The sequence below is a fragment of the Phasianus colchicus genome, chromosome 15 (assembly GCF_987193195.1).
Source record: "Phasianus colchicus chromosome 15, bPhaCol1.hap1.1, whole genome shotgun sequence".
Classification (NCBI taxonomy): Eukaryota; Metazoa; Chordata; class Aves; order Galliformes; family Phasianidae; genus Phasianus; species Phasianus colchicus.
This window is the reverse complement of record NC_143450.1, coordinates 3,768,023-3,787,648: the sequence shown is the minus strand read 5'-3', so window position 1 is coordinate 3,787,648 and position 19,626 is coordinate 3,768,023. Positions and strand designations below refer to the sequence as shown.

Here is a 19,626-nt window from a genome sequence, read left to right as displayed (position 1 = left end):
AATGCTCTTTCTGTGTAGTAACTGCAGTAATGGTATGAAGACCAAAACAACATTAATAAATTGTAACAATTAAACTTGATTTAATCCTTCCTGTGAGTTAATGCAACTGACTTTCCTCTTTTTCTCAGCACGAGAACTGGAAGGCGTTGAAGCAGCTTGTTGGAGGTTGGAGGGTTTGTTTTTATCTGCATGAGGGATGTGCACAGTTGTTTAAAAGGAGACTTTGGTTTCCTTTGTACCAGATGATAAAGCCAAAACAAAAAGCCTGCTTTGGCTTGAGCTAGCTGGGCACGGTATCGCTCATGGAGGCTGCTGGAGTTCTAGGAGTGGAATGTGTTTTTCAATTTGCAAAAAGTCACAATTTTTTTCAATAGGTTTGCTACTGTAAAGAGTTTGACCCTATAGTAGAGGTGATGGATGTGATGGAAACCAATGCAACTTCCTAGAAGCAAACATTTCCCCTTGGAGAAAATAAAGCATGGTAGGGAAGCAGCAGTGCAGATCCAGTGTCACAGGTGCATTTAAGCTTTCCTGTGAGTGCAGCATGTGAGATGGCAGTGTGAGGGTTTGAAACACCTCTTCCTTGGGGTTATGTCAACAGATGGTGTCATATGTATATGAGTGAGTGCAAATTTCCTTAGTGAAATAGAGCTGATGGGCTGTTTAGGAAAATTGCCCTCCGTTTTGCCTGAAATGTGAAAATGGTACAGCAATTTCAGTGTGAGTTTGTCTGGTCAGTAAAATATTCTGAGTATGAAGTCTTAAAGAGAAGGCCCAGGGTGTTTTGTGTCTGTAAGTCACTGACTATAGCAGGATGTTGGGTACAGCCACGCTTGACAGCACGACGGCAGGAGGATGCTAGAGCTTGTATGGGTGGCTCCAATGGGGAGGTGTGTTCCTATGCTGTATCCAAAGCACAGTGTAATGCCAAATCATCAGGCTACTATGAGGCATCTATCTACATCACAGCATAAAAATGATAATTTTAATGAGCTTTTAAGTTGGCTTTTTGTTTTTTTACCAGTTAATAGTCTTACACCTCCACCAGTTAGCATCAGTTGGTGGCTATCTGCTGCCTGTGCCCCATCTGGCTTGTTGCTGTGTGGCAGTCTGCCCCAGCCCTCCCCAAACCAGACTTGGCCTGCTGCTGCCAGTCATGTCTCCGAGCACTTTGCTCCTGTTGGGACTGGCCAGCTGAGGAGTGCTGTGGGGATGCTGGGCTGTGCAGTCCCAGCCTGTAGGTATGGTGTTCGTGGGCAGCTGCCAGCTCTTTCAGTTACTTTGATGAGCTCACGAGATTGAATTCAGAAAACTGTTTAAACTCATTTGAAGAGAAGATACCAAATACTTGCTGAAGTATTGTTCTTGACTACAGAGTGTTGCCCTTAAACATAATTGCAGTAAAACTAATGTTTGGATGGTAATAATTCAGTGTTGAGAGCCTGGCTCTGGTCCTGGAGGGTGGCCTAGTTGGGAATGCAGAGGTACAGCAAGAAGAGCAACATGCTTTCTTGTCCCTACCCTGGCAGATCAGCTCCTGATACCTGTGCAGCAGTGCCAGTGCCTCCAGGTGGCTGTGCCCTGATCCATGCTGCTGGCTGCAGCTGGTCTCCACATCTGTTCTCTCTCCAGATGAGGTATCTCACACAGAGGGTGGTGACACACTGGAACAGGTTGCCCAAGGAGGTTGTGGATGCCCCATCCCTGGAGGCATTCAAGGCCAGGCTGGATGTGGCTCTGGGCAGCCTGGTCTGCTGGTTGGTGACCCTGCACATAGCAGGGGGTTGGAACTGGATGATCATGGTGGTCCTTTTCAACCCAGGCCATTCTATGACATTCTATGATTCTCTGATCTCCCAGCCTGGGCATCTGACTTGAGAGGAAGTGATAGCAGAAGGATGCTGTCCTGCAGCAAAACCGTTTCTCAGTTTCAGGTCTTGGTTTGTCTTTTTTGTGTTTACTTAACTTTCCCTCTTGGGTTTCTGTTAGGTCCTGTAAAATTAAATATCCAAAACAGAGCGTGGATGTCTCAGAACTGGAGAGCTATGACCAGTATGGGGCTTTGCTTTGCCTGTGCTCGGCACCAGTTGCAGCCTCTGGGGAGGCCCAACTCCAGCATGGCTGGGGAGCCTGGAAGGGAGCGTGTGTGGGCTGAGGTAATGGAAAACAAGGCCGGGATGGGTGGTGGTTCTGGGCTCCTCGCCACCCAGACGATCCCTCGGGGCGACGTTCATGCTGGAACACTCTCTGTCCTCCTCTCCTCTGGTAATCTTAGCAGATGCCCCAGGCTGTGTCCTGTCCTTCCAACGGGCCGTTACTGACTGGCAGCCAACCTCTCCCAGCTTTTCCTTCCCTCGTTCCCTGCAGAACAAGCAGATAGATTCCTCTTAACATTACCCCAAAGGAAGACTGAAGACTGGATCCTACTTGGGAAATGTCATAGACGAAGCTGCAAATGAATTTGGTGGTTTGGAGCTCAGCGTTCGATGGAGTGCCTTTATTCCCTGGCTCGGTCTAATGGGCAGTAGGTCCTGGCAAGCAGCAGTGCACACAGCTCGTTGTGTTGAGTGAGGCTGGAGGTTTTGTGATCTGGTATTCATTAGGGGTTGCTTGGAGTCTTGACTGTGATCTGATGGAAGGGGGAGCAGAGCTTGCGTGGCTGGGTGCAGGAGAATGGGTGGGCTGAGGGCTGGCCTCATCTCTTCTCAGTGGGGCAACCCTGGGCTGTACCTGCTGCTTTTTGCTTTTTCTTAACCTATGTTGGTGCCTTTGGAAGCAATCCCATGCAGCACGGATCAGCTCTTTGGTGTCTGGCTGTCGGTTGTCTGTCAACCAAGTGGCTCATTTAAGAGAAGATGTGAGCCATGCTTTATTTGGATGAAATAAGTAAATAAAAATATATAACATGTTAATTAAGATGTTACAAATGCGTGTGCAGGGACAGCTTAATGTTCCTTAATGGGCTGTTTTGGGGTGAGTTCTGCGTTCCTTACTTTCTTTCTTCAGAAACATTCTTCCCTTGCACCACATCTACGAGCTCTCCCAGTCCAAGCAAGAAAGGGAGAGTGAAGGGGCATGGAAAGGAGTTTGAAGTGCAGGGGATGGCCCTACTGCTGCTGTTATGAGGTATGAAGAGCTGCAGAGGTAACAGGGCTGCGAGGTGCTCCCACAATGGAGGTTGGTTGGTTGCTCTGCCCTGAAGCCCACCATGAGTTGCTCCAAGTCGTGTCTGTGCTGCTCTGTGGTGGCACAGACCATGTGTGGCTGTGTGACCTCCATGTGCAGCCCTGCGGTTCAGCAAGGATGGGTGCTTGCCCAGAGGAGGGGGCTCCAGGGCTGGGCTTGAGATGGGGACTTGCTGGAGACGGCTTAATTCGGGAGACCTCAGTTAAAGAGGTTTATGTTTAAGAGCTGTTGAGCTGAAAAGCTCCGAGGTAAGGAAATATTAAGTTTTGAAGCTTAACAGCTAGTGATTTTTTTTTTTTTTAAGGAAAAATGAAACCATGGAGGAATATAAATCCAAGGAGCCAAGCCCTAGGATTTAGTGCAGTGCAAAGGCTGGGATTTCCCATGGTTTGTGTGGGGATGTCTGCAGAGGTCTGTCCATTCTTGCCCCCCAGAAGCACTCCAGCAACTGTCGTGTGCTCTCCTGGGGAGCTGCAGTGCTCATGGGTGGTGGGAGCATGGAGAGCCCATGGGAGCACGGTGCTGCTGTTCTGCCTGTGCACCAGAAGCCCCGGCAGCTCTCAGTGTAGTGCTGCTGGGAGAAAGGGGCTGTGTGTAGTCTAAAATGGAAAGCTGTGCTAAAAAAAATAAGAAAAAACCCTCCACAAAGCTCTGGCACCTGCGTGAACAGCATCCCATCTGAAATCAAAGCAACGTTGTGAGTGATGATCCTGAAGGTGAGTGCTGAGTCCTACACGTGTGCCCCAGGATGAGTGTCCTTGGTGGGGTTTGGTGGCAAGCACTGCTCCCATGCAGCTGCCTGCAGGATTCTGTCCTCACGGATGCATTTCACTTAGGAAGCACAGTGCGGCCTATAAACCTGTATCCATGTGCAGTGCTCCTGTGTGGCCGTGTGCTTTGGGCCCCCTGGGCTCAAGCTCCCAGATGAAGCTGTGCCCTGCCTTTCTCCTGCAGGGCTGTGACTGAGCATCGCAGTGCTGGGCTCAGGTCCTGTCCTCCCAGGGACACACTGGGGTTTTTCTGAGCTCTTCTGGCAGTGCTAGCGCTGTGTCCACCATTTCCTGGCTCATCTGCCTGGGAGAGGTTTTGAAGTCTATAGGTTGGTGTTCTACGTGGGCTGGGTATGGACTGAATATGCATTGTGTCCCTTAATGTTGTCTTGCCTTTTGCAGAAGGCTTAAATTGTGGAAATCCCCCACAAGAGAAACTCCAATGAGAATCACTCATGGACGTGACCCAAGGGAAGAGACTGAGAATCAGATGGAGTGAAGGCAGCGTGGGTTCACCGTGGGGCTGAGCTGTGCAGCCCAGCTGCTCTCTGCAGCATGACCTTGTGCTTTCCTCTTCCCTGCAGGAGGAAGGCCCTGGCTGCAGGACGTGCTAGGTCATGGAAGGGAAACCAGCCCTGTGAGCTGGCTGGGGCTGCTGGGGTGCTCAGTGGGGCTTCTGGGGGGCAGCAATGGATTCAATAAGCCCCAAGGACCTGCAGGATGTTCTCTTAATTAGGGATTTGCATATGAGGCTGAAAGGCAGCAATCCAGGGGCTGATGGGGGAAGCACACTGCTGGGCACACACTTACCTACCCAATGTGCTGTTTCATGGAAAAGTGATGGGAGAGCTGCTGGGAGCTGCTACGCCCAAATCTGCACACTGGAACCAGCAGAGTGAGCTGTGGTGCTCATGGGATCAAGTGGGGGAAGCAGGTAGGGGACAGGCTGCTGCCCTTTATGTCTGTGTATGTGCACACGCTATGATGCACGCGCTGTACAGCCAAGTGATGTTCTGTTTTTTTCCACCTTTTCTGTTCTCTGTGCTCAGCTGTCCTCTGCAGGGCAGCTTGCCAGGGATGCTCTGCGTTATTCTCCAGGTAACTATTGGGATCGTAAGACTGAAGGAGGACTTGTCACGCTTCTAAGGCATAAAACGTCGATCTTCTTGAAGTAAACATCCCATTTCTGATTTCAATAGGATATCTTCAGCATTAAAACCCTGCCACCACCACCAGCCCTGTGCTCCTGGCAGCTCTCAGTCTGTGGGTTGGGGGTCACTTCTCTCTGTGCCCCTCTGGCACTTTGGCTTTGGGACCCGGAGGTGTGAGGCTCAGGCATCCCCACTTTGTCCACCCGGTGACAAATCCCAGGGGTTGTGAAACTCTGTGGGGAGCTGCTGGCAGCAAAGGTAGGGCCCCACTCTGCATCCCCTCCCACTGGGTCATGAGCTGCGATAAATCCCCTCTGTCCACGTGTGGCTGCTCGCCCTCAGAGGCAGGGCAGGGAGGGGAGCTGCGTTGTGCCGCACATGAGCGATTTGGGGTTTTTGTGGTTCAGGAGGAAGGAGCGAATTTCACTTTTGCAAGCATTCAGCTCAGCGACAGCCCCGTGGTGCTGCGGGGCGGTGCAGGCAGAGCTCGGTGCTTTTGGGCTCACACATGGGGGGCTCAGCCTCTGCTGCAGAGCCCAGCTGTGCTGCATTGGCCAACCCATGAGGCTCAGGGCCTCCCCAGCAGCTCCAGGGCTGCATCCCATGAGCTGTTCCCTGTACGGGGCCCTGCATTTCCCACTGAGTTTACAGGACCATGCTTGTGCCTTCAGTAGAGTCAGAGTGAGGAAGAAATATCTGGGGGGGGGGGGGGATAAAAAGCAGTGCATTGGGGCCCAGCTGCTGTTAAAAAGTAAGCAGGGAATATGTGGAATATTTTCCTGGCTAACCTGGGAGGATGCTGAAGAAGCTCTGTCACAGCTTTCAAATTTGTTCAGGTTTTCTCTGAGCTACAGGTGGGGCAGCACCGTGTGGTGCTGGCTGCAGGTGATGTGCTCTGAATGGGGGGGGGGGGGGGGGGGGGGAAGATGCTGCAAGCAGCAGACTGTCCCCATGGGTGTGTGCTCTGACGTGCACTGTTACTCGAGTATTTGGAAAGCTGGCGGTTATGAGCTATGGTTATGTTCTCACTTAATAAGGTGTTAACTGATGTTAGGCTCTCTTCTGAGAGTTGGAATATGCTGGAGGTTTGCAGTTCCCGGCGCTTTGTCTGCTCGGAACGAGCTCTCGGAGACGGGCAGGCACTCACCGCGCGCTCCCAACGTGTGAATTTTTTCATTTATTCCGGAAAAAAAGCAACACTAACCATATTTCTATATAGAATACCAGCGCAGAAAGGCGAAGAGGGCCGCGGTGCCGGCTGCCGTGCGGCGGAACGGCCGCTGGAGGGCAGGCGAGCCGTGCGGAGCAGAGCGGGAGGCAGCGCGGCCGCGGGGCGAGCGCTGCGCGGGGCGAAACCGGCGACGGGACCCGGCCGGGAGCGGGGGCGATGCGAGCGCGGCGGGGGCGGGGGCCGCAGCCCGGGCCCGGGGGGGGCCGCGCCGAGGGCTACGGGGGCGACGCTGCCGCCCGGCCGCCCGGGGCTCTCCGGGACGCGCCGCGCTCCGCCCGCCCGAGGTAAGAAGTGCCGGGATCCGCCGTTCCACCCCCCCCCCGAGCTGTCCGCACCGCCGGGCGGGGGGCGCGGCCCCGCTGGCCCCCGGGCCGTTGTCGTGGTTATCGGCGTTTCTTTCTTTCTCTCTCTCTCTCTCTTTTTTTTTTTTTTTTTTTTTTTTTTCATTTCTCGCGCTCTGCCCCCTCCCGCTGCGCGGCCGCGGAGCGCAGTGCCGGGCGCGGGGCCGGCCGGGGGGGCGGCGGGGGGGCACGGGCTGATGATCGGAAGTTACTGACAATAAGCACCTTCATCCCCCCCAAAGGCGGAGAGAGAGAGGGAGAGGAGGAGGAGGAGGAGAGACAGGGGGAGAGGAGAGCTGATGCCTAAGCGAGTCACTCGGCGCAGGCACGGCGGGCGGGACCACAACTTCCCGGGGCGCGGAGCGGCGCGGAGCGGCGCGGAACGGAGCGCGGCGGTCGGAGCGCGCCCATGTCAGCGCGGCGCCGGGGGACTGCACGGCGCTACGGGCAGCACTGAGCAACCCTCCTCGCCCAGCGATGTATTCACTGCTCTCCGCCTGCACTTGCCTGTAAGGATTATGGCATATATGTATTTTTTTTTTCCTTCTGTTTTTTTTTTTTTTGTTGTTGTTATTGTTTTTTTTTTTCTTCTCTTCTTTTTAATTATTATTTTTATTACTGTTTTTATTGATTCTATTCGGAAAACTTTCATCTTGGAGGCTCCGGTTGCGTTTTTGCCTGCAGCCAGGTGGGAGCGGGGAGCGGAGTCCCTTCGTGCGCGCAGCGCCGATCTGCGTCGCTTAAATAATCGCAAAGAAAAACAAAGCGAAAAAAATAGTTAAAAAAAAAAAAAAGCAAAAAGCAAAAAAACCGCGACCGTAACCATTGCACCGCATCATCTGATCTTTTGTTGCCTTTTTTTTTTTTTTTTCCTCCAGATGTTTACATTTCCTGCTGCTGTGCTTTCAGGTACAGGTACGTTGTCCTTTTCTGTCCTCTTTCGCTTTTGGTTGTTTAAAAAAAAAAGAAAAAGTAACAAAGGCGGCGCTGACCCCGGCGCGCCCCGCACCTCCGCGCTGCGCTTCGCCCTCCGGTTGCGCGGATCCCGGTGCGGGTGCTCCGCCCGCAGCGCCGCGCGGTGCCCTCGGAGTCCGGGAGGCAGCGCTGTGCTGGACGCGGAGGGATGCACTTGCCTTGGAGCGGCAGACGCTCTCCTGCTCCTGGTTTGTTTGTTGGTTTTTTTTTTCTTCCTTTTTCTTTATTTCGTAGGGGACTTAACTCCCCAAAAAACGATACTTTGTAAAACACGGCGTGCCCAAGCCAGGAGGAGGCTGCTCGCTCCCTCCCCTTTATTCTGGAGGAAGGCGTCCAAGCCTGCTGCTGCCTTTGATCCTGCCTGGGCAGAAGGCAGCTGCTGGTGGGGCACTGTGGGTCGGGGCTTCCAGTGCCACGTCTGTGGGACCCCCGGTGCCATGTCCAGGGGATCCCTGTCACCATGTCTGTGGGACCCCCAGTGACGTGTCTGTGGTACCCAATGCAGATGGGCACAGCAGGTGCCACAGCCCCGCTGCCTGCTCAGTGCCACCTGGTCCTGTGTTGGCCCTGCTGCACCTGCTGGTGCTCTGCAGCCAGTGGTGGTGCTGGCAGTGCCTCAGGAGGGGCTGCGTCCCCGTGGTCAGGCCCAACCCAACAGCCCCATCCTCTGCTCCCCTCCTCTGAACGCATCCACTTATTTTTCCCCTCATCCCTCTGAAAATCACGACTCCCTCGGTGAACCACCAGCACAGCCCCTGCGTCGTACAGACCGCAGCTGTAAATCACAGCCACCGCTCTCCGGTGCGTTTTGTTGTTGTTGTTTTATTCCCAGACCCGAGGAATCCCGGCTGCGATGGCACCCGCTGCAGCGGGAGACATTTTTCTGTGATTGTGTGGTAACTGAAGTTAATCAGCCCCGGCCCCCTCCCTCTCCCCCTCCCTTTGGTGCTTTTAGTGAATCAGAAAAACTTTGGCCCGCTGCCTGGAAAGCACTTGCTAAAATCTGATCTCTTACTTCAGCAGCCTTAAAACTTGGGAAGTTATTGGCATTTATACAGTTGGAGCTCGCGGGCTTCCAAAGCAATAAAATAATATAAAAAAAAAAAAAAAAAAAAAAAGAAAAAGAAAAAAAAAGGGAAAGAACAAGTCCGTGCTGTCGTGCTATTAGAAGCACACTTGCTCGGTCTCGCAGCGCGTTGCGGGATGCGCTGTGCGCGGGGCTCAGCCGTCCAACAGGGCCACACGGGGCTTTGCAGTGTTAATGGCAGATGAAAAGATGTGAGCGCCGTAAGTTTTTATTGCCCATTCTGTTACACTTTCTTTCTGGATTTATTCACGGGATTACATGTTTTGAGCCTGAATGGGAGCGAGGGATTATAGGATTTCTTTCATAATGATCAGTTTGGGTTGGAGTTAGCCTTTGGTGAACCGGAGTAAATTAATGCATCGCTTCGGTTTAATATTTATTTAGGCTAAAAGAAGTTGTTTGGTTTTGCTTAAAGGGCTCTGCGCAGCGCTGGGGAGGTTTAGGGGCGGATTATATTCTCAGGATGGATGGATTATATCCGAAGGCTGATTTTCACCTCTTGCCGCTGTCGCCGTCCCGCTGGCGGCGCTGGGAGCGCTCCTGCCCTGCGCGGGGCCCTGGGGCTCTGCGTGTGAAGGTGATGCACCTGCAGTGTGCCCTGGAGTCCTGTGGTTGTGCTTCTGCTGCAGAAGGAGTGGTACGAGGCGGCCGCTCCTCTACGGTGCAGCATCCCCCGGTGCAGGGTTTGGCAGTGGGTTTGGGTTCGTGGAGGAGCCGGGCTCCTCCAGGGTGCTATTGTTGGGTGACACATCCCATGAGGGATGCGTGGTGCAGAGCCAAGCTCCTGGCATAGCTGTGAGCATCCCTTTGTGGCTCCTGCTCCATCCCTGTGGCCACGTTCCCATCTTGTCTGCTTCCAGCAGCTCCTTTGCTGCTCAGGGTTGCCGTGCCCTGAAAACAGTCTCAGGCAGCAGAGAGGTGAGGTCTTTTTGGGGACACTGAGGTGGTTAAGCTGTTCATGCAGGTTTCCCTTTAGGGCTGCTTTGCTGCGCTACAGCCTCTTTTGCTATCACTGCCCGTCGGCATTCCTCTGTTTAGCTCTCCTGCCCCTCACTGTGCCATTCGAGCATGGTGCACATGGTCTGCCTGGCTCACAGAGAGGGCCTGGCAGGGCCTGGTCCCTCGCTCTGACGCCTCTCGTGTGTTAGGATCCAGCTTGGGAATCTGATCCAGAAGCAAACAGGAGGTCAGAGCAGCGCACGCTCCGGCACCGTGCTATTTTCACATCTGCTGTTGTTGTGTAAGAAGGAGATGGCTGCACCATGCCAGTAGTAACTGTTCCTCTGAAGGTCTCATGCAGCTCTGGGCAGTCACTATTTGGGTCCATGTAAATTGGGACACAGAGAAATGCTGTTTTCACATACTCAGCAGGCCTGGTCCTGTGTCCCATGATGGGTGGCCCAGGCCCAGGCCCAGCCTGGCACTGTAAGAGGTGAGGCTCAGGGCAGCCATCTCAGCCCTGCTTGGGACTGGGGCCATCACTGCCATCTGCAGCACCCACTGTCCTGCCATACTGCATTGCCTTTCGAGAGGCAGAGGCCTCTGTCTTATAGATTCCAGAGAGGCAAAAAGACAAACGTGTGAACTTTGGTATACCAGGACTTTTCTGTTGCTGAGCTGCTGCTTGGATGCCTTAACCCATGCCAAACCCATGTGTTGCAGCTCATATTGCAGTTTCAGAGCTCTGAGATATGCACGGTGCTTCAGGGAAGAAGGAAGGACTTGCTCATGGCAGAGGTGAACACACAGCAGGATGTAGCAGGTGTGGGATCAGAGCTCCCCATCTCCATAGCTGGACACGCCGTGATGGCTGTATTTAATTTGAGTTTTGCCTTCCGTACTGCAACTGGCATGGACAAAGCTGGATGGAGGTGAGGGATGCTGAGATTTGGAGGGATGCCTGCTTAAAATCTCCCTGTTATGTGCTCATACAACAGCTTGGGCAGGGAAGAGTGGCAGGGGCAAAGGGTGGCACTGCCCAGGCCCTCCTGGTTTTTGTCAGAGCTGGTGTGAGTCCAGCAGCAATGCCTGCACATGAGCAGCATCCGGAATAGTTGCCATAAGCCGTAGCACCAGTCTGGGCACTGGCTGTTTCTGCAGCTGTGATGTGATCCAGCTGAGCAAGTGAACCTGGAGAGAAAGGCTCCCTTGGGGCTGAAAGTCACTCCTCTGGATCCACAACCCAATTCGTGGATCTTCGGGGCATTTTTGTGTGTCTCTTCCTTTCCTCAGGAGCTGGGAAAGTCCCTGCTGTGTGCTCTCCCCTCCTCCTGTCAGTGCTATCTGCTTTTGCTTTGATTCCTTCCAGATACAGATGCTTTTGATATCAGTTGTGATAAGAGCAGGTGAAAAAGAATTTCAGGAAACTGTGAGATTTTAAAAAGGAATAAAGGAGCATTGGAGGGCAGATACCAGCCCTGAGGACCACCAGGCACGCAGCCTTTGCGGGCATCTGTGTGGTTCTGTGCCCACAGGGGCAGGGCAGTGTGGAGCCATCCCTGTGCCCTGCTGGTGCCGTTATCTTTTTCTTCTTGGCTCTTTTTTGTCCCATCCTTGGGCTTTTGTGTCTAGGTCCCTGTGGGCCGTAGCAGCAGGCATAAGCAGGAATGGTGCAGCCCTGCCTACCTGGCGTGTCTCCTGTTCGCTGGTGTCTGAAATGCCGATGGAGGATTAGCATCCAGCGAAGTAGCTGGAGGGGAAGTGAGAAAAAAACGTAGAAAAGACCGTCTGAGTCTGCCAAAGTATTTTCTTATTGGCATTCAGCAGCCTCGCCATAGCATGAAGAGAGAAGAAAAGAGAACAGAGAGAGGAAGGAGGAGGCTTAGCCTGTCATGGTCTGCGTACTTTCTTTTGTGAGAGCTCCTCGCCACGCCGGTGTCTGCGGTGGGTGGGAGCGGACGTGCCGATCCCTGCCGGGGGCTGCCGGGCTGTGCCCCCTCCCCTCGGCCTCCCACAGCACAGGGCCGCCTCACAGCAGCCGCCCCTGGGCAGATCCCTCCTGTTGTGTTCAACCAGCCGCCGGGTTTCAAGCTCAGACGCGCAGCAGAAGCGCATCCTCCCCAGGTGCAGCACCGCGCCGTTCTGCGAACATCAGCAGCTCCCTGCTTGCAGCACGCGGTTGCTTTTCCATCAGGGTACCCGATTCCTTCTGCTGCAGCCGGATGAGGGGTCGTGTGGTGACATAAGGAATGCATTGCTCTGCCTTCACGCGTTGCCCTGTTTCCTTCAGGTGTGATAACAGCATCCTCTGCGAGTAGCTTCTCCGTGCTTGGTGCTGCTGATTTCACTGCTGTTGAGCCCATGGGCTGGGCTGGGCTGATGGGAGAGTGTTATGCCCAAACATCCCCTGGGGTGCTTGGAAACAGAAGGGCAAACTGCAGCAGGTGAAAGTGCAGCACTTTGTCTGTTGGCCTTGGCTGAATGTGTGGTTTGGAGGGGCTTGGTCCAGCAAGCAGACAGGGACAGCACTGAAGAGGAGCAAAAGGGATGTGATATGCCCTGTCAGCCTCCTGGTAATGTTTTGTAACACAGCACATGGAGATCAATGAGCAGCGAATTCGGTGTAGCTCCCAGGGAGCTGCAGGTTGCATCTGCACAAATACCTGAGCAATTAGTTGATAGCAGCTTGCAGGCTGTTTCCAGCACCGCTTCTTCTTCCCAACTCCTGTTTCTCCTCCTGCACATTCTCAGCCCCCTGTCTTCCCTGCTAAAACGCTTGTCTTTGGCAACTCTTGCAGGGACAGCTTGTTGAAAAGCTGCTGTATCTTTTGGAATACCCTGAGCCACCCTTCTGCAGCAAAACAGAATTAGCCTCAAACCACAGGAGCTTGCTGAATGCCAAGCTGTGCACATGTGCTGCGTGAGGTGCGTTCCCCCAAATGCAGGGAGCACAAAGTAGAAAATGGGGAGAGCAGTAGTGCTGGCAGAAGGGCTTTGTGCTGCTCCTCATTGCTGTTAATCCATTTGAAGGGAGGGGAGGTCTGTGCACATGAGGGAGGAATGGTTGCTGGTCTCCTTGCCCAGCACCCACGCCATGGACTGAGTGCTGCAGGTGTGTGGGTTCCACTCAAATGAGACTGATGCATTTCTGAGCTGGGCCACCTCTGCCCAATGTGATAATCAAGCTGTTTGTCCTGCTGAATCATCTCAGCAGTGGGCATGGTGCTCGACAGACACTAACACTTATTTCTCCAAGCTGGTTTCAGGCTGTAAGCAGATTTATACTCTGCTGCATGGCAGTACCAACCAACAGCTAGTGGGTGTGCGCTGACTTACAGCCATCATTTACAGCTGTACAATGAAAACTGGGTTTGACCCCTGAGGCTGCCAGGCCTTAGGGTTCCAGTGCTGCATCAGCCCCTGCATGTGACGCTGCAGTGCAGCGTTGCGCAGCAGAGTTGGGTATCGATTGCCTGGGAAATAAATTATGATGTATGCAGTGCTGGTTTCTGACCCCGTGGTCACGACCTCACAGCGATTGCTGAGACTTCCGACCAGCTGAGATCAGAGCAGCGAGCAGCCCCCAGCAATCAATAGGAGAACTGGCAGGCATGGCTGTGGGGCCTTTTATAGGAGTAGTGTGCTGTGCTGCATACACACGATGCTTTATCCTGGGGAATAGTCAGTTCTTTTGGAAACATTGCCTAGAATTGCATGGGAAACTCAACGTTGGGTTTTTATCCTGCGTAACAGGCGGTGTGGGATGGATTGTGAGCAATCTGTGCATTGACACTGCAGGGCTGGGGCCGGGTGGGAGGTGTGGGCTGTGTCCCTAAGACGTGCAGGGGAAGCAATAGATGGAAATGGTCTGCTGGGGAGGCTGGGGAGTTTTCCCGTGCTGTTTGTATAGAAACAGTAGATAATGGGAGTTGAATTGCTGTTTGAATATTTAGCAAACAAGAACGCAGAGTTTACTTCTGCACTTCTCATTTCTTTCTGGGCGTTTCTTCACACCACGACGTTGTGTACAAAGCAGTGTAGTAAGCCCAGGTCCAGAAGCAGGTCCTCCCTCTGATAAGCAAATCCACTCTGGCTGTGGCACTGGCTGGGGACATCCCCAGCACCATGGGAGCTGCTGCATCTCTGTGTGCCACTGTGGGGCTCTGCCCCATCCCACATCCCTTGCAGGGGGTTGCCCACGCTTTGGGAGATGCCTAATGATTGCGATGCCTCTTTTTGATATTCTTTTTCCCCTGTTTAAGAAGTTTCAGAAAGGATTTATTTTCAGAAACTGTTGAGAATTGTTCCCTGCAAACAGGAAACCTGCAATGAAAGATTAATTAGAAACAAACAAAACTTTTCCCCAGCTCAACAAAGCAGAAAGATAAGAAATCCTATTTGCCTGGCATTTGCAGTGTCAAGATTTCCTTGCAGGAGTGTGGCTAATACAGATCAGTACAAATCTTGTATTAGAAAACAAACTGTGCTTTCATTTCTGGCCCTAGGCTCACATGTTTGTTATATCTGATCCCAAAGGCAGATTGACAGTTTGGTTTGGATTAAATTCAACACATGGTTTATGCCGTGCTTTTGATAAGGCTCAATAATAATCTGATATATATTTTTTTCATGTGGGCTTTAGTACATTAACAGCAGAACTGTCCATTCTGGGAATATTTTTGCAGTGTAACCATTGAGGAATTCATTTCTGGAGGGAAGATGAAATTACTGATTTTGAGAACTCTCAAGGTCTCAACTAAAATCGAAACCCATTAACTCCAGTAAGCCTGACATGACCTGGTCAGGTTTCCAGCTATTTTATTAAGTGATAGAGAGAGAATTTTCTTTAAATATCATTGCGAAGGCAGTGGAGGAGGCGGCTGGCTCACTGGGAGGTATCAGAGCAGGTTCCTCTACTTCTCCCCCCACACCAGCAATTGGCTCAGGTCTCTGGGTCTCTGAGAACGAAGATCCGTAGCATTTGCACCTGTGTGTGTGCCTGCTGGCTGGGATTACTCTGCAGGAGTTCTGGCATCACTAACATCCATGGGATCCCAGAGCATCTTGCTGTGCTGTGACCCTGAGGTGGCTCACAGGTATGTTGGTCAGTTGGGTACGAGTGGGTATGAATTGGTACATCATATGTTTGTTACGTTGGTGAATGGGCCTCGTTCCCTACTGCAAAGGCTCTTAATCCAAAGTCATTCATCATTGCTCAGTTCACTACAAAGAAAATTGGGGGGAGGAGGGGGAGAGATCCAAGACTTGGGCTGAATGAGGAGAGGAAAAAGGCAAGATGGGAATAGCTTGTGGCTTTTGAAATCTGTGATTAGCAGCCATGGGTCTGGGAACAAGGCTGCAAAGCACTACGTTTGCCCTTGCTGTACTAAGCAGGACTCCTGGGGCCACCTGCACCAACATGGGGCTGCCTGCACTTCTGATGCAACTGGTCAGCTCTGCAAATGGGGATGGAGATTGGCATTGCCCACGTCTGTTCATTAGAGTAAGTCACACCCAGAGAGCAGTGTGAGCCTGCCCGAGGGACATCGCACGTGGCTGCGCAGTGAGCACAGCCCTTCCTTCCAGGCAGTGCAATGGCTTATTGATTTCTTTGGCCCACTTACCCCCACCTCTTCAGAAATAATGACCCTTCCACCCCAACTCTAAATCATCCCAGCCTGGCTCGCCCCTAAGCCCTCTAATCTTTTTGGGTTGTTGTTGGTATTTATGCTTGTGGAGGTTTATGATCTGTCGGCGCTGGCTGCTGAAATGCTTTATTTATCCATAGGCTGGGCCACACAGGGAGCGTCCTTATTCTGGTATCATGTTCAGGATGCTGTAGTTAAGGTTTGTGTCAGCACTTCCATGCACAAACCTTGTTATTCAGGGGTTTTGCAACTCTGTGGAAAAGAAAACCAGCAACCTGGCAGAGGGAATGAGGCTCAGAGGCGCGGATGAAAACTCAACAACCCACTGCCCATTTAGGGATTATTAGATGGGCAACCTCTTTCCTTGAGGAAAATAGCCAAAAACATCCTCCTCCTTTGGTTGAGCTTTTTAAAAAGAAAACCCTCTTTTGTGTGCTCGTATTTTGAGTCGGATGGGGAAAACACAGCGAGGTGAGACGCAGACTGGAATCCTCCCAGTGCCCTCACAAAACAAATGCCTAGCTCGTTCAGAACAACACTGCCCCGCTCTGAATGAGGCATCCCAGTATGCCTCTGGAGGAGCAGGACTCGGAGGAGCACGTGCCTGCTGTGAGTGCCTCGTCCCATCCAAGGACCAGGCTCAGCAGACAGAGCTCAGACATGCCTCTCTGAGGGCTGCTCTAACTGGCTACGAAGTATGAAAATGAAAAATAGGAAGAAAAAACCTTTTTTTTTTTTTTTTCCTGTGGAGTTTCTCTTTGCAGCCTCTCAGATTCCTAAAACGTGGTTTACAGCCCTTCTGGACACGGGATGTAGGGTTTTAGCAACGTTCCCGCGCCGCGCTGCCCGCTGCTCCCACGCCGCTGCCCTCCAACAGTAGGCGACGGGGTGCGTGAGTGTGATTTATTGCCCCGTTAGTGTGGGAGCTTGTGGGCTTATAAATTACTTGGAGATCTCTCGATAATAGAGGGAGTGTGGTATAAGCAGGAGAGATAATAGGGTTTGGAAATAACTTTTGGGGAAAGCAAACTTCGGGCTGTTAGCGGGCGCACGATGCTGGCTGTGCTGGAGGAGCGCTGAGCAGCCCAGGCTGGGTGATTTTTATGGCTCTCTTTATGGCTGATGGGTTTTGCAGGCAGAGCAGGGTTGATAACTCAGCAGAAACGCGTGCATAGCCTGTTGTCCCGAGATAGCAGGCTTGGATTTGCATTGGGATCGATTTGTTGAAGCCAACCTGCCAGCCCTGCTGCTCGCAAGAGGGAGCAGGCAGCGATGACGTCCCCCCAGGCTCCAGCTGAAGGGAGGTGTGGTGGCAGCAGGGTGTTATAAGGCAACTGGGAGCACCAAGTATGTGCTCAGTGCTTCTGTTAGTGGATGCCGAGCTGGTGTGGCAGGCAGTGCTAAGCTGGAGCCCTAAAGCCATTTCTTTCACCTCTGGGACAGTGCTGGCAGGTTCTGCTGTGTGCTTCCAGGTGGCGCGACCCTGGAGAAATGATCTTAAATGGAGAAGGCGGTTGTTAGCAAAAATCAATTAAACTCATTAAGTAAAACCAGGTCTTCCCTAGTTAAGTGGATTTGAGGAGATTTCTTTAAAAGAAGCAGCACGTTTCCAAATGGACACTGCTTCTGTGCATCTCTAGCATCAGCAGGGTTCACACTGAGATGTTTCTGGGGCTCAGCGCAGCTCATGAAATTGCTTTGCTTGCCTTGCAAAACCTTAAAGAAGGATCAAAGGAAAATATCTCTCATGCAAAGATGATGGAAATTTTGCATCTTATGTTTCAAATAAGTGAATTACTGATCAAAATCATTTCTGGAAGGCTCCCTTCCAGAAATAACTTGCAAGATTTTTGTAGATAAAGAAGTTCCTCTTGTACCCGAGCAGAGGACTATGCAGGACAGACCTTAGCACTGCAGGTGGTTGGTCACTGTAACTTGGGGAAAGAAAAAGGAAACTTGTTGGCAAAGTATGTGAGTTGAACTGGATACTCATCTCTGTGGCTGTGACTTCATAAATCAGGGTTTGTTTTTATGTAAATTGCAGGTCTGCTCTGCTTCTCACCCTGCCTGCTCTTCCTTCAATGCTGTCTGCACAGGACTTTGCCCTCTCCAGGCGCTGGGGCCTTCAGGATTGGGCTGTGCTGGTTGGGATGAGGAGATGGGGGCTGCCCTGAGCTGAGTGTCCCGTTGGGTGCTGTCACTGAAGGAGATCAGCCCAGAGGGACAGGACTTCTCCCCCTCAGTAACTAACAACGACAAACTGGTATTCAGAAAACACGTAAGCACTGAGGCTACTGTGTATTCACCCAGCATTTTGTGGGTAGTTTCTATAAAACAGATTTGATCCTTGCCCTGAACTTGCAAACATCTCCGTTCAGGGTGACTGCTGGAGACAGCAGCAGTGAAGAAGATGCTCAGTTGGATGCATTCCCAAAAGACAGGAAAATGAAAACTTTACATGTAGCGAGGGAAGGGTGCAAATTATGGGAAGGATTTGGCATCTCTAACAGGCAGTCCTTAAAGCAAGCATGAAAAAAATCAAAGCTGGGGGCACAAGGCAGAAGCGAGCTATCCACAGCACATACACTAATTAGCTTCCTAGTGAGATGACTCCCGTAATTCCAGAAAATCCTGATTGGCCTCCAGGTATTGTTATACAACTTAAACCTGTTCCTGGTCACAGCCCTCTCCTTACAACACAGTGCCATCTGGGTGCTGCCTAATCAGGGAGTGATGGAGCAGGGACACCTGAGCATGCCAACCTTTCCAGTTGGCATCTTTCCCACATAGGATCACTGTGTTATCTTGCCAGAATAAGCAAGAGTGGGACTGGCTGGAGCTTAGTAAACGGTTTCCAGAGGAAACTCGATAGAAGAAAAGTGGCACAGGATAATTTGATAGGGTTTCCAGGTATCACTGCTGAATCAGCAGAGAAATGGGAGCCGTGTGCACTTGGAGAAGCCATGTTTCACATGAGGCTGTGGCCAACAACCATCTCCTTTGACAGCAGCTCCCATCTCTATATTGCCTTTGTAAACTCAGTGGAAAAAGGAGTTCTGGAAATGCTGTCCTAAACTTGTGTGCGCTGCTCGGCAGTTGCCACGCTTTACCCTAGAGGGAGTTGCTTTTCTGCAGTGGGAGCAGGGACCTGTGTGTTCCTTGGACGATGTCAAGGGACCGAGATGAAAGGAGCTACCTGCGTAAACACCAGGTCACTGCTGCGGTGCTGCCACTGCAAATGTTTATTTCTTTTATGGGGAGCTCCAGTGATCGTCTGTCTCTTTCTGACAGCAGCGTTGCACTGAGCATCTCTTGGATTTTCCATGTCTTGTGCTTTTGCTCCTGTTTTTATGGAGGTCCCAGCTGGGCTGGCATTGAGCAGAAGGGACACAGACATCACTTTGGATCCCGTGGGCTTGTGCTTTATGCAGCTCCTAGGGCTGACCGACTGCCTCTTTCCAGGTTGATCTGACCCATTTCAGGGTGGTGGGCTTGAGGCAGCTTCTCCTTCCCTGTTGTTGTGGCCAAACAGGTTCATGGCTGGAGCATCCCTCCAGGAGGAAGTCCCTGCTGATGGAGAGAGGAGGGGAGAGAAAAGCTCCTGAGTGTTTCAGATTTGGAATGTTTTTTTTTTTTCTTTTCTTTTTTTTTTTTTTTTTTCCAGTAACTGGGCTACATTTAAAAAGTCAAACAGACCACTTGTAAGTATTTTTAGTGGTGTGTGTGTAGCTTTTTGTCCTCGAGCACCCTGCAGGGAGGAACTGCCCTGGTTGCACTGCAGCCTGCAGCCAGACTGGGCTCCCCACAGTTCATGCAAATGGGGTGCAGCAGCCCCTCTGGCTGGGCACGAGGCTGGCAGCACCCTGGTGTGGGACAGCCCTGTGCTTGTTGTCTCTCTGCTTTACAGAGCTCCCTCTGCTTTGTGCAAAGGCACTTCCAGTAGTCTGGGAGCAGTTGTTTGCTGCTTCTGAGTGTGCTTCAAAACTTTGTTTCCTCTGTGGCTCACTGTGATTTTATTTTGGACTGCAGGGACTTTGCATGTTCTTCTCCAGGCTTTGTTTTTTTGAATGCACATTTCAGCTGCTCAGAAATGCTAATAGAACGCTACACTTTGCAGCACTTTGGATTGCTGAATAGTTTTAATTCCTGCATATCAGGGCAGTTTGTTTCAGCAGGAGCGTTTTCTCCATACTGAAAAGAAACGCTTTTTGGTTAAGTTAACAAAGGCAGCTGTAGCATGGCAAGCTCCCCAAATCTAACTGCTGACTTTGTGGATCCGCGATGTCAGAGGTAGACTG

General features: G+C 51.8%; 1 protein-coding gene across 3 annotated transcripts in view; it reads left to right on the top strand.

The window, feature by feature from the left end:
- Positions 1-6,546: 6,546 nt before the first annotated feature.
- FGF18 (fibroblast growth factor 18) overlaps positions 6,547-19,626 on the top strand; it is a 65,843-nt gene continuing 52,763 nt past the window's right edge. The window contains exons 1-3 of one of the 3 annotated variants that reach the window (XM_090150953.1): positions 6,547-6,622; positions 6,922-7,188; positions 7,558-7,594. In XM_090150953.1, coding sequence (XP_090007079.1) covers positions 7,157-7,188; positions 7,558-7,594 — 69 coding nt within the window. In that variant the 5' untranslated portion in view covers positions 6,547-6,622; positions 6,922-7,156. Of the gene's footprint in view, positions 6,623-6,885; positions 7,189-7,557; positions 7,595-19,626 lie in introns of those variants that run through there. The other 2 variants (XM_090150954.1, XM_090150955.1) reach the window with 2 other exon arrangements.